The sequence below is a fragment of the Hemitrygon akajei genome, chromosome 12, assembly GCF_048418815.1.
Source record: "Hemitrygon akajei chromosome 12, sHemAka1.3, whole genome shotgun sequence".
NCBI classification, from domain to species: Eukaryota; Metazoa; Chordata; class Chondrichthyes; order Myliobatiformes; family Dasyatidae; genus Hemitrygon; species Hemitrygon akajei.
Genome location: NC_133135.1, coordinates 56,079,429 through 56,093,605, shown reverse-complemented (window position 1 = coordinate 56,093,605; position 14,177 = coordinate 56,079,429). Strand labels below are relative to the sequence as shown.

The 14,177-nt window shown below is 41.9% G+C and overlaps 1 protein-coding gene across 1 annotated transcript in view; it reads right to left on the bottom strand.

The window, feature by feature from the left end:
- Positions 1–1,414: 1,414 nt before the first annotated feature.
- wls (Wnt ligand secretion mediator) overlaps positions 1,415–14,177 on the bottom strand; it is a 66,566-nt gene continuing 53,803 nt past the window's right edge. Inside the window, exons 10-12 of the mRNA XM_073063144.1 lie at positions 12,217–12,300; positions 4,496–4,652; positions 1,415–3,195 (exon numbers count right to left, since the gene is read on the bottom strand). Of these exons, the coding sequence (XP_072919245.1) occupies positions 3,086–3,195; positions 4,496–4,652; positions 12,217–12,300 (351 nt within the window). The 3' untranslated portion in view covers positions 1,415–3,085. The remainder of the gene's footprint in view (positions 3,196–4,495; positions 4,653–12,216; positions 12,301–14,177) is intronic.

Here is a 14,177-nt window from a genome sequence, read left to right as displayed (position 1 = left end):
TAAGAAATATAGTTCTCAACTGCCTTCTGGGTTCACTTTCCACTCTGACAAGGCAGCAATCATTTTCCGCTTGGAGCAGATGATAAGATTGTGAAGTAATTTAACGTGCTCGCACAGAGACCCCAATTTATAGATACTTCAGTCAAATTGCAGGAGTGCCCAGGTACACAAGTGGGAGGCTGGGGATCTGAAGCAGGCAGAGCAGGACCTCTGGTCAACACTCGAGGCAATTCTGAATCGTACCAAATGGCAGAAACCAGGTGGGTGAGTAGGCAGTTCAAAAATCTTACTTTAACCTGCTCACAACAGTGTCTCACTCTCTCTATGCTAATGAGATTCTGTCAGGCAGCAACAGACATTTGAAGTCGTGGTCAGTAAGAGGATGCTAGTCGTATCAGATGCAGACAACCAGAGAGTCCAGGCCCAGAAGTGGTTCAATCAAAGCCATTTCTTTGAACTTTACCCGTTTGTACTTCTGGGCTCGATCCCAGGTTCCTCTTCCTTCAGATCTGATCAAGGGTGGCAGAGGTTGGGCACATTTGCCAGTGAGCCCACTGCCTTACCCCAATGTTTGTGATGTCCAGTTGTTACTGAGGGTGTTGGTGGGAGTGAGGCACTGTAGCAGAGCAGTTAGGGCAACTCTATTACAGTGCCAGTAACCTGGTTTCAGTTCCTCCACTGTCTGTAAGGAGAGGCAACGAGGATTTGCTCTGGTTTTCTCCCATATTCTGATGGTGTATGGGTTAGGTTAGCAAGTTGTGAGCATGCTGTTTTGGTGAAAGAAGCATAGCAACACTTGCAGACTGCCCTCAGATGCAAATAACACATTTCATTGTATGTTTCAAAGTACATGTGACAAATAAAGCTAATCTTTATAGTGGCTGAATCTGAATTGTGGCTGAAATTGGGATCTTAGGTATGCGGTACGGATATAGTTTGAACAACTGAAGAGTTCCTGGTTTTGGACAATATTCATGCACCCATCTTAAAAATTACTGAGACCACGTGACAGAACTTTTCTGCAGGCTACACTTGCTACACGTGCAGAGTCAACTCAGATATTGGGTCCCCATGCACAGTTGCACGTGCTGATGTCGGGTTCACACAAATCTATTGGAGACTGCGGCCTGAAGTTGCCAAGTATTAGTAATCCAGTGACCAGACTGAAACAAAGTCTTCAGAGGGTTTCCAAATACTGCTAATGGGTCAGCTTTCCAACTTGCCTCCCAGGTGTAAAACCTGCATTACCTGTTCTCCAAAAGGAAATAATCTGTCTTCTGCTTGAAGCTGTATCCCTCACATTCAGTCTTGCAGGAACGCCATTTGTAGCAAGTGGGCAAGAAAAGCGTATTAGTGCACCAGCACGGACAACTAACTTGTCCAAGGCAATCTCAGTGACCAAGGCTGCACACAATCACACTATACAAACTTTATTTAAAATTAGCATACAAGCAATCTACTTCATAGTTAAAATAAATCCTTTCAACACCTAAAATGGATTCATTCTACACAGTTATATCATAAATTATCTACACCACTGAAAGAGTACAGTTTTTACCCTAGTGTTTGTGTCAAAAGACATGCAACATCCCTTTTATTTCAAAATAAAATGGGCCATTATAAGAATTATTTTCTTCTGAAATGTGTTGTGCAATCTATTCTTAATGTAATGTATGCCTGCAATAACTCTCAGATTTGTGTTTTAAATGCCTTTACCAATGCATGCCAATGTCAGAAGTCCTACTTGACACCTGGAAATTGATGCCAGATTGTAACTAGGTGAGATAAGTATCAAACACAGCTTTTAAGTGACTCGCAGGATGGTGAAGTGCTGACCCACACAAGGGAAGGGAGTTCCAAGGAATATTAAGTTGTCACAATTACTGAATCTGACAATTATGTAATGACCTTTGCATGGACAATTGTGCCCAGGAACTGCATTCAGGATGGTTATTGGATGTTGCTCACTAACTGGGTTAATATATTGCAGCAACATCAGGCGAGAAACGAATAGTACCAGATGTACATATTGATAATTTCAAGAGTTCCTCTAGAGACTAGAGGAAAGCCTTACTGTTTTTTACTTCGTACCCCTTCCCCACTCACTGGCCTTAAGTGAAAAATTAAATTTGCTTAATCAATGTTATAATAATTTTCCTTAATTTCAATCCACAAGATGTGCACTGAAGATCAAACCAGCTGTGAATGGAAGCCCACATGATGTATATACACAAAATCCTCAAGTGTATGGAGATCTTCCAGGCAAAGTTGCTATCTTATGTGGATTACCCAAATACATTATGTATACAACTGGTTTAAGGTTACAGTCTGCCTGTACACAATGTAACCGTTCTACATGATGGAAGGGTCTCAAATTAAGCAAGCTATTCAGGTTTTCTTCATATTTCTCTTCCACTTTCAGAGGACTTGAGCTTTTAGAATGATCTAAAATAAATGTTTGAGTACACAGCTAATACTTTGAGCAATTTTGTATTTAAATGGACTACTATATGACAGTAATGCTGGTCTCCATCAGGAGCAGAGTCTGCAAGTATGCCTTTATTGCAAAATCTAGAACTAAATATGTTACATCAAAGTAGGTCACTAGATGCAAAGCACTTTGGGGCATCCCGAGGACTTAAGATGCTATATAATTTCAGTTCTTTCTTAACCCCTCACACAATCTGGCAATCCCTTGAGCAACTAAAGTTTCTGCTCACATACAGTCGTAACACTACAATAAAGTCACAGAAGTTAATGCTCTGAAAAGATATAAACTACAATGATGGTACTTTGTTTTGACAAGCAAATGTGCACACGACTGCTTTCAGAAAAAAAGGAGTATCGTCCCATTGTAGAAAAGGCACAGTTCTGGAATCTTCCACAGATTATACAAATTGGAGCAAAATTATTGGAAGCAGGAGTTCTCTCTAACCAGCAACAGGAATTAAAACAGGCCTAAATTCCTAAAACATGACTTCAGTTCACACATGACACAGCAGATTTATACCTCCCCTCTTCCAATGGGGAATTGCATGGTTGGACTTTGTTGCTGGTTTGACTTCTCCCAATTCCAGTCCCACCATTACTCCTGCGCCTCCTTACCAGCCAGTCTGTAAATTTCAGTTGGTCCATCAGCATGGGTGATTGTGGTAGTCAGCTGCAGTTCCTCACCGCCATTCACTCCCAGGTCACCTGAAAGGATGAATGTCATAGAAAATCAGTCCAACAAACCGGTCTTTATTCTGTTGCTTCTCCTGTCAAGGTGGTCAGATGTGTTTAAGGTTAACTGATGTAGGATTGAGGAAGACTGTGTAGAGATGGCCCACTACAAAATATTGTGGCATCCCTCGGAATTGAAGGAAAATGGATCTGACTCTTATCTGTGCTCTGGCTTCTTTTAGTGGTTGCACCAGACAATGATTTCGTTTTCAATAGTATTATTTGTGCTTCATGTCAGATTTTTATCAAGTCCCAAGTATTTTGCCTGAAGAATTCACAATGCAATTATGCGTAGAGCACCAAAAGAAGTTACAGGTATAACAAACAGATTAGGCAGCAAAGATGGCCGACTGCCTCTCACATCCTAAAAAAAACTAATGATGAATCAACTGGGTTTTTAAAAGCATTAATTTACTAGCTAATACTTTAGTATTTCAGATGCAAATACAGCACATAATGTGCATTTGGAACAAAATTTTAACTGTGACTAGTGTGTATAATGACTAATATAGCTGGAAGTTTTCCTTCCATATGGTGGGATCTCAAATATTGAAAGGCCTAGATTGAAAGGATGTGCAAAGGATGTTTTCAATAGTGGTGGAGTCAAAGACCAGAGTGCACAGCCTCAGAATACAAGCGTGTTCCTTTTGAACAGAGATGGAGGAATTTCTTTAGCCAGAGAGTGATGAATCAGTGTAATTTATTGCCACAGACAGCTGTGGAGGCCAAATCATTGGGCACATTTAATGCCTAGTAAAGTGATAAGTTCTTGATTAGTAAAGGTGTCAAAGGTTACAGGGAGAAGGCAGGAGAATCGGGTTGAGAGGGAAAATATAATGGAATAACAGAGCTGACTTGAGTTGAATGGCCTAATACTACTAAGTCTTATGATACAACTTTGGAACAATCAACCAGTTATCAAATAAAATTATGCCTGCAAAATAAAACCTCCACAACACGTCAGTTATATGTTGAATTTGGGATTCTGGACACTATTAAAAGGGAATGTTATGCACATTTTAAAATATAGATAGATACAACTCTTTACAAGTTTAAGCAAATTTATTCATTTTTCCTCTGATCATTAACTAACAAAAATCAGTCTTTATATTAAAAACAGCATAAAGATTCATTATCATGCAGAGAGCACTTCTACAATTTTGGTGATATCTAAACAACTTTCCCAATGAACTTTCATATTTGTCTAGAGTATCTCGTCTAGAATATGAAACGCTCTTCAACATGCAAGAACTGATTAAAAAGTGAAACCTACCATTTGACTGATCAGCATCACTGTAACACTTATGGGAAGGAGCATAGAGAAACATGATGGCGAAGACGTACAGGTTCCACATGCCATAAATGCCAGTGAAGAAAGCACTGTTCACCTGGATGGCATATTCTCCCCACCTCCAGTACCCATCATTCACCTGCACAGAGAATCCATTAGTGTATAAAAAGGCAAAAGAGATGGCATATAATGTTGCAAAAATCAAGAGAAAATAGAGCATTTAGAAGTTTTTTTTAAAAACCAAAGGAAAGCAACTAAAAACCATAGGGAGAGAAGAGGTGGAATATGAACGTAAGCTACCCAATAATATGAAAGAGGATACAAAACAGTTTTGGAGGCAGAAGGAAATTATCAGCCAATTAGCCTGACTTCAGTGGTTGGAAAGATATTGGAATCTATTATTAAGAATGATGTGTCGAGATACTTGTATTGAAGGCACACGACAAGTCCTGATGAGGGGTCTCAGCCTGAAACATCAACTATACTCTTTTCCATAGATGCTACCTGGCCTGCTGAGTTCCTCCAGCGTTTTGTGTGTGTTACATGATAAGCTAGGCCAAATTCAGCACGGTTTCCTAAAGGGGAAATCCTACCCGACAAATCTGTTGCAATCCAGGCAGTGATGGGCAAGTAAGGAAATAAGGCGAGAGAAGGAAAAGGGAATGGGGAACAGTGAAGGAGGGGAGCATTACTGGAAGTTCAAGAAATCAATGTCCTTGCCATCAGGTTGGAGGACCTCTTGAACTTCCTGTAATGCCCCCCCACACCACTCTCCATCCTCTTTTCCCTCTCTCACCATATCTCCTTAGCTGCTCATCAACTCCCTCTGGTATCCCCCTTTTCTTTCTTCCATGGCCTTCTGTCCTCTCCCATCAGATTCCACTTTCTCCAGCCCTGTATCTCTTTCACAAATCAACTTCCCAGCTCTATACTTCACCCCTCTCCCCCTCTCAGTTTCACCAATCACCTTGTGTTTCTTCCTCCCCTCCCACCCCACCCCAACTCTGACTCCTCATCTTTTTTCCCTCTAGCCCTGATGAAGGGTCTCAGCCCAAATCGTCAACTGTACTCTTTTCCATATGTGTGTTGCTTGGATTTCCAGCATCTGCAGATTTTCTCTTTTTTGGGAATAAAGGTGTAAACTATTTTTCAACTGGGGAGAAAATTCAAAAATCAGGGGTACAAATGGAACTGGAAGCCATTTTACAGGATTCCTAAAGGTCAACTTGCAGGTTCAGTCAGTGGTAAGGAAGTTAATACAGTAATAGCAATCATTTCGAGAGGACAAGAATAGAAAAAGCAAAGATGTAACTCTGAGGTTTTGTAAGGCATTGGAGAACAGAAATGAGGAAAATTTCTTTAGCCAGAGGGTGGGGGTGGTATATCTGTGGAATCTTTAAGACAGAGGTTGATAGGTTCTTGATTAATCAGGGCATCAAAGGTTATGGACAGAAAGTAAGAGGATGGGGTTGAGTGGGATAATAAATTAGCCATGATGAAATGAGCAAACTCAATTGGCTGAATGGCCGAAATTTGCCTCTATGTCATGGTTTTGTATGGTGCTTACAAAGCAAGACAAATAAATATAAAAACTGTAGGCTACATGTTAATTGAAACATCATATGTTTTTTCCAATTCAAGTTGGTATATGGAAAAAAGCACAGTCGATGTTTCGGGCTCAAACCCTTCAGCAGGACTGAAGTAAAAAAAAAGCCGAGGAGTAGATTTGAAAGGGGGGGAGGGGACAGAGAAACACTAGGTGACAGGTGAAACTTGGAGGGGGAGGGATGGAGCAAAGAGTTATGAAGTTGATTGGTGAAAGAAACAGAAGGCCATGGAAGAAAGGAAAAGAAGGGGTGGGGAAGGAGCACCAGAGGGAGGCATTGGGCAGGCAAGGAGATAACATGAAAGAGGGAAAAGGAGATGGGAAATGGTGAAGTGGGGGAAGGAGGCATTACTGGAAGTTTGAGAAATTGGGTAGCCTCCAACCTGATGGCATGAACATTAAACGGAATACAAGGTCTTGTTCCTGTAACCCAAGTGTGGCCTTATCATGCCATCAAATTGGAAGCCACACTTAAGTTGGAGGAACAACAGCTTGTATTCTGTTTGGGTAGCCTCCAACCTGATGGCCATTGCCTCCCTCTAGTGCTCCCCCCCGCCTTTTCCTCTCTTCCATGGCCTTCTGTCTCTTTCACCAACCAATTTCTTAGCTCTTTGCTTCATCGACCCCACCACCGTTTCACCAATCGCCTGACATTTCTCTCTCCCTCCACCTTTCAAATCTACTCCTCAGCTTTTTTCCTCCAGCCCTGCCGAAGGGATTCTGTCAGAGATGTCGAATGTACTTTTTTCCATAGATGTCGCTTGGCCTTGCTGAGTTCCTCCAGCATTCTGATGTGTTGCTTGGATTTCCAGCATCTGCAGATTCTCTCGTTTGTGAATTGTCTAAAAATGTTTTTGTGTCAGATTGCTCGGTGCCAACTTCAATAAAGCTGATGAAAAACTACCTCTCCTTCCAAACAGACATGTGTGGAGATCAAGGTACACAAACGCACAAATAGGCTAACTGATGGTGACTAAACACTTTGAATTCAGTTTTTATTACATAGGATCCCAAAGTTATTACTGTTGCCACAGGAATTATGTTCTATACCTACCCATTTTGCACGCAACATAAAAAGCAGAACTGACCATTTCCAGATGAATGCCAAAAGAGAGAATTTACATCAAATTTGGTTGTTTTCTTTTTGTGTGTCATAGTTGACATTTAACAAGTGGGTGCCTGTCATTTGTTCAGCTGCAATGTAACTGTTAAACTCACTGTGGTAATGCAAATATACTATTTACTTGATGATGCAGTGTTAGCTGCCCTGCAGTTTCTGATAATCAGTGCAGTGAGAATTGAAAGCATGCCTATTGCTACTTTGGCTACAGAGGTGCGTAGAGACATAGAGCCACAAAACACAGCACCGAAACTGGCCCTTCAGCCCATCTATTCCATGCCAAACTATTAATCTGCCTAATCCCACTGATTTGTATCCAGACCATAGTCCACCATAACACTCCCAATTCACTTATCTATCCAAATTTCTCGTAAACTTGAAATTGAACCTGCAGCACCACCTCCGCTGGCAGCTCATTCCACACTCACGCCACCCTCTGAGTGAAGAAGTTCCCGTTCATGTTCCCCTTAAACATTTCACCTTTCACCCTTAACTCACGACCTCAAGTTCTAGATGTTTTTCTAAGATTCTGTATGGCAACACCAATGCCTTTGAATGGAACAGACAATAGAAAGTAGTGGTTAAGCCCAGTCCCTCATGGTAAAGCCATTGAGTATATCTGTATAGTGCGCTGTTGTAAGAAAGCAGCATACATCATCTAGGGGGTCTTCCAGGTCACAGTCACCTCTCGCTGCTGCCAACAGGAAGGTGGTACAGGAGCATGAGGACCCATACCACCAGGTTCAGGAACAGTTATTACCCCTCAACCATCACACTCTTCAACCAGAGAACTTCACTCACCCCATCACTGAACTGTTTCCACAACCTATGGATTCACTCTCGCTTTCAAGAACTTCATCTCATGTTCTCGATATTTACTGCATATTTTTGTTATTATTAATTTTTTCTTGATTTTTGTACTTGCAAAGTTTGTTGTCTTTTGCACGTTACCTGTTTGACTGTCCTATTGAGAGTGGTCTTTCATTGATTTTACTCTTTCGTGAATTTACTGTGAATGCCCACAAAAGTGAATTTCGGGGTTGTATATCATGACAAACATGTAATTTGATAGTAAATTTACTTTGAACTTCGTACTTTAGCCCAAGCCAAACATCAGCAGAAAAGTGTGCTTGTACTTACTTTCTCTATACCACCCATAATTCTGATAACCTCTATCAAATCTACCTTCATTTGCCTACACTCTAGGGAATAAAGTTCTAACCTATGATGCTTAATCTGTGATACTTCACTCCCAAACGAGCTCACACCCTTTATGCATGCTTTGAAACTACACCTGTGCGAATCCCTGCAGCAACTAGTGACCCCCCGACCTTTGTTTCTAAGGTCGATGTCAGAACATCTTCAAGAGGGTGAACCCTTGCAAGGCATCAGGCCCTGGTGGTATATTCATAAGGCACTGAAAATCTATGCCAACCAGCTGGCGGGAGGGTCACACCTTCAATCTCTCACTGCTGCAGAGGTTCCCATCTGCTTGAAAAGGGCGATAATCAAACCAGTGCCATAAAGAGAGCGAGCTGCCTCAACAAATATCACACAGTTGCATTCACATCTACTGTGATGAAGTACTCTGGTCATGGCCAGGATCAACTCCTGCCTAAGCAAGGAGCTATACCAGCTGCAGTTTGCCAATTGACACAACAGATCTACAGCTGATGCAATCTCAGTGGCTCTCCACTTGGCCTTGGCTCACCTGGACAACAGCAATGTCTACATCAGGCTGCTGCTTATTGAATACATCTCAGCATTCAACACAGTCATTCCCTCAGTTGTAAGAAAACAAGCTCCAATACCTGGGCCTCTGTCCCTTCCTCTGCAACTGGATCTTTGACTTCCTCATTGGGAGACCATAGTCTGTGGAGATCAAAAAACATCTCCTCCTCGCTGCCAATCAACACAGAAGCACCTCAAAAATACTTGCTTAGCCCAGTGCTCTACTTTCTCTACACCCACAACTCAACGCCATCTATAAATTTACCACTGACACAACTATTGCTGGCAGAATTTCAGATGGTGACGAGGTGGTGTACAGGAGCAAGGTAGATCAGCTGGTTGACTGTTGTCACAGCTACAACTTTGCATTCATTGCCAATAAGACTAAGGAATTGACTTAACATCTCTGAAGATCTATCCTGGGCCCAACACTGATGTAATTACAAAGGCGGCACAACAAAGCTTCATTAGGAGTTTGAGGAGAGCTGGTATGCCAAAGACTTGCAAATTTCTACAATGGCACCTTGGAGAGCATTCTAACTGATTGCAACACTGTCTGGTATGTGGGTGGGGGGGGGGGGGAACAATGCACAGGACTGGAAGAAGCTGCAGAAGGTTGTAAACTAGCCAGTTAGACCATTGGCACTAGCCTCCCCAGCATCGAGGACACCTACAAATGGCAATACCCCAAAAGGGCAGCATCCATCATAAAGGACCCATCACCCGGGACATGCCCTCTTCTCATTGCTACCATCAAGGTGGAGGTACAGGAGCCTGAAGACATAACTCAACATTTCAGGAACAGTTACTTTCCTTCCACCATCAGATTTCTGAATGAACTATGAACCTGTGAACAATACCTCAGGATTTTTTCTCTTCTTGTGCTACTTATTTAGATATTTACTTATTATACTGCTGCCTCTATTAAACACGCTTCTATTTAATCTTTCCCTATAACTCATGCCTTCCCGTCTCAGCAACATCCTAGTAAATTTTCTCTGTATGTTTTCAATCTTATTGACATCTTTCCAGTAGGTAGGTGAGCAAAACCGCACAGTACTCTTCACTATCGTCTTATACAACTTCAACATAACATCTCAACTCCTGTACTCAATACTTTGATTTATAAAGGCCAATGTACCAAAAGCTTTCTTTACCATCTAGCTACCTGTGACACCACTTTCAGGGAATTATGGCTCTGTTCCACCACACTTCTCGTTGTCTTACTGCTTACCGTGCAAGTCCTACCCTGGTTTGTCCTCCCAAGGTGCAACAGTTCATAATTGTCTGCATTAAATTCCATCCGCCATTCTTGAACCCATTTTTCCAGCTGGTGGAGATCCTGCTGTAAGCTTTGCCAGCCTTCCTCGCTGTCTACTTTGCCCCCACTCTTGGTGCCTTCCACACATTTGCTGATCCAGTTTACCACATTATCAACCAGATCATTGATTTAGATGACGAACAACAATGGACCTGGCACTGATCCCTACAGCACCCCACTAGTTACAGGCCTCCAGTCAGAGAGGCAACCATCTACTACAACTCCCTAACTTCTCCTCAAAGCCAATGTCTAATCCAATTTACTACCTCATCTTGAATGCCAAGTGACTGAACTTCTTGACCAACAGTGGGACTTTGTCAAAGGCCTTGCTAAAGTCCATGTTGACACCATCCACTGCCTTGGCTTCAGTAATTTTTCTGGTAACTTCCTCAAAAAAAAAACTCTAGGAGATTGGTTAGACATGACATAACACACACAAAGCCATGTTGACTATCCCTAATCAATCCCTGCCTGTCCAAATATTTATACATCTGGTCTTTTAGAATACCTTCCAATAACTTACCCACTACTGATGTCAGGCTCACTGGTCTATGATACCCCGGCTTATTTTTAGAGCCTTTCTTAAACAATGGAATAGCATTAGCTATCTTAAGGTCCTCCTCAGCTCACTCATGGCTGAAGACATTTTAAACGTCTCTGCTAGGGCCTCTGCAATTTCTGCACTAGTGTCTCATAGGGTCTGAGAGAACACTTTGTCAGGCCCTGGGGATTTATCTGCCCTAGTTTGCCTCAATACAGCAAGGACCTCCTCCTCTGCCTCACTTCTCCAGACTGTGTCCATCTTCTGAGTAAATACAGATGCAAAAAAAAAAATCCATTTAATATCTCCCCCACCTCTTCTTGTTTCACAATTGCCATTGATAAGTGGCAAGGTTTAAAGTTCTGTGAGTTCCCTGTCCCATGCACAAAATTCAAAGGATTTATTATCAAAAATGTATAAATTATACAACTCGAGATTTGTCTACTTACAGGTAGCCACAGAGCAATAAACTAGAAAGACCCGAATATTTAAAAAAGGCCTACACCCAACACGCAGAGAAAAGAGAAAAAAAAACACAAATCATTCCAACAATAGAAGTAACAGCACTCCCAACCAAACGGAGTCAATAGACCCGAATTCCCGGAGCAGCCTGGTGTAGGCCTGAAGCCTTGGTCTCAGTTCATCATATTAGCAGGAGAAATTGCTGTGAAGCTTACAGACATGCAGCCGGCGCAATCTCACAACCTCAGTGCCACCGAGATAGGAGTGAACATTGTGGCAGAGCGAGCAAAATCTCCTCAGATCCTAACCTCCGATCTCAACACCCTGCCTTTCCAGTCTAACTGGGCTGGCATTTAAATTGTCCAAATGGAGGTGATACCTCCCATTAGGACCTGGGCTTTGCCACAGTGCAGGCAAAATGTTTCCTCAAGACAACAGGTCATTTTCAGCCTCTCTTCCGAAGGAATCAGTCTAGTCACAGTAATTCCAGAACACGGAGATCTCAGAAATGCCTCAGGTAGGAGAAAATGCTAAAGATAAAGCTTTTATCATGGGGTCATAATGAGCACATCCACTCCCTCAAGAAATTTTATTTTATAGAAGACCTATCTCAGCCACTTTAAGCCTTTTATCCCCCTTCAGGCAGATTTTGCCTCCTGGAGAAACCAATCATGCTTTGAAAGGAAACTGCAAACTGGCAACCAAATTGGACTCTGTCCACCTGAGGCTGGAGATTCAATGTGTCAACTGGTCAGAAAGGGCAAGGAGGAGTGGATTAACTCCTACATTTTTTTAAAAATTAAGAGTCCTTTCTCAGTTGTGCTTTTTAGTCCAAATAGCAGTTATCAGCTTGTTTGGTCTCAATTAATATTAAAAGCATAATGCAAATCCTGATTACACCTGGTAATTTAATTCACTTTACCTGACTTATAATGAAGAACACAATGGTCATGGCTGCACAGGTCAGCGTGACAAGCATCAGGAACTTGAACCGAAATATTAACCCCTGAAATAAAAAGAGAAAATAATTATCATAAACTGATAATAGCCTAAGAGTCATTGTGCACGGATACAGACCATGTCGCCAACCTAGCTAGCTCCAATTTCCTTTGATCAATCCATATCCTTAAAGGCTCCTCCCTCCAAGTGTTTCATAAATGATACTATTGCACCTGCCTCAACCACTTTCTCTAGCAGTTCAGTCCATATACTCACCACCTTTTGCATGAAAATGTTGCCTCCCAGGTCCCTTTTAAATCTTTCTCCCCATTGCAAACCTATGCTCCCTAGTTTTAGGCTTCTTTCCCCTGGGGAACAGCCACCTTATCTATACCCCTCAGAATTTGAAACATTTCTACAAGGTTGCCCCCTCATTCATTTACATTCCAAGGAATAACTTAGCTTGGTGAACCTCTTCCAACAACTCTGGCACTTTATTCCTGGCAATCTCATCATAAATCTCTTTGTTTTTGCTCTCTTTCCAATTTAGCCATGTCTCTCCCATAACAGGGTGACCAAAATTCCAAGTGTGATCTCACCCCAATTCTTATAAAGTTTCAACAGAATGTGCCATTTCCTATCATCAGAGCTCTGACTGATGAATGCCAGTGTAAGGAACATGTTTTTCCTCACTCTTGTCTATTTGTAATGCTGATAAGATGGAAACAAAGACCACATAAGTTTCTTCATCTAAAGTTTTCTCTTCTTTTCAGAACTGGACTCATCAGCCCTTTAATAAAACCAGCACCTTGTCTCTGTTGATCATTGTTTCTCACAGATCCATTCCTGCTGCTTCTGACTTAAAATGAATCCTTTCACCCATGTTTCTGCTCCTCCCACACTGAAAGAGTCCTCATTTGTGACTTTCAATAGATTCTCTATCTAATAACAAGATGACCTCTCTGCATATCAAGAATATGCTCCTCCAATTCCTAGCTCAAAAGCACAAATGGAGATGATCTGTTGGTTGAGGCAAGTTTCAGTGCAAGTATCCATGACTCCATTTCAGTCTTCTTGCTACCCCAACCTGGACCAAAGTTGAAGACAATTGAAAAACAACAAAGTTTCCATAACTTTTGCAATTTCTGCTAAATTACTGGCAGACAAGTACTGGTAACAGAAATGAATGCTCTCATCTACCTCACTGGGAAGAGGAAAGCATGCCAAGGGATCTCAGAGACAATGAAAAAACGGCAGTTTTCAAGAAAGTACTTAAGTCCATAAGATATAGGAGCAGAATTAGGTCATTTGGCCCATCGAGTCTGCTCCGCCATTTCATCATGGCTGATCCAATTTTCCTCTCAATCCCAGACTCCTGCCTTCTCCCCCTATCCCTTCATGCCCTGATCAGCAAGAATTTATCAACCTCTGTCTTAAATATACAAAAGGGCTCGGCCTCCGCAGCTGCCTGTAGCAATGAATTCCACAGATTCACCACTCCCTGGCTAAAGAAATTCCTCCTCATCTCCGTTCTAAAAGATGCCTGAGGCTGTGTCCTCTGGTCTTAGACTCTTCCATCATAGGAAGCATCCTCTCCACATCCACTCTATCAAGGCCTTTCATCATTTGCTAGGTTTCAAAGAGATCACCCCTCATTCTTCTGAATTCTAGTGAATACAGGTCCAGAGCCATCAAACCCTCTTCATATGACAACCCATTCCATACTGGAATCATTTTCATGAACCTCTTTTGAACACTCTCCAGCTTCAGCACATCCTTTCTAAGACAGGGGGCCCAAAACTGCTCTCAATGCTCCAAGTGAGGCTTCACCAGTGCTTTATAAAGTCCCAACATTACATCTAGCATACCCATTTCTGTAAACTTGAGTAACAATAGTTTTGTCTTCTTTATTGGACATGACATTAAACAATGTTGTTTGTTTCT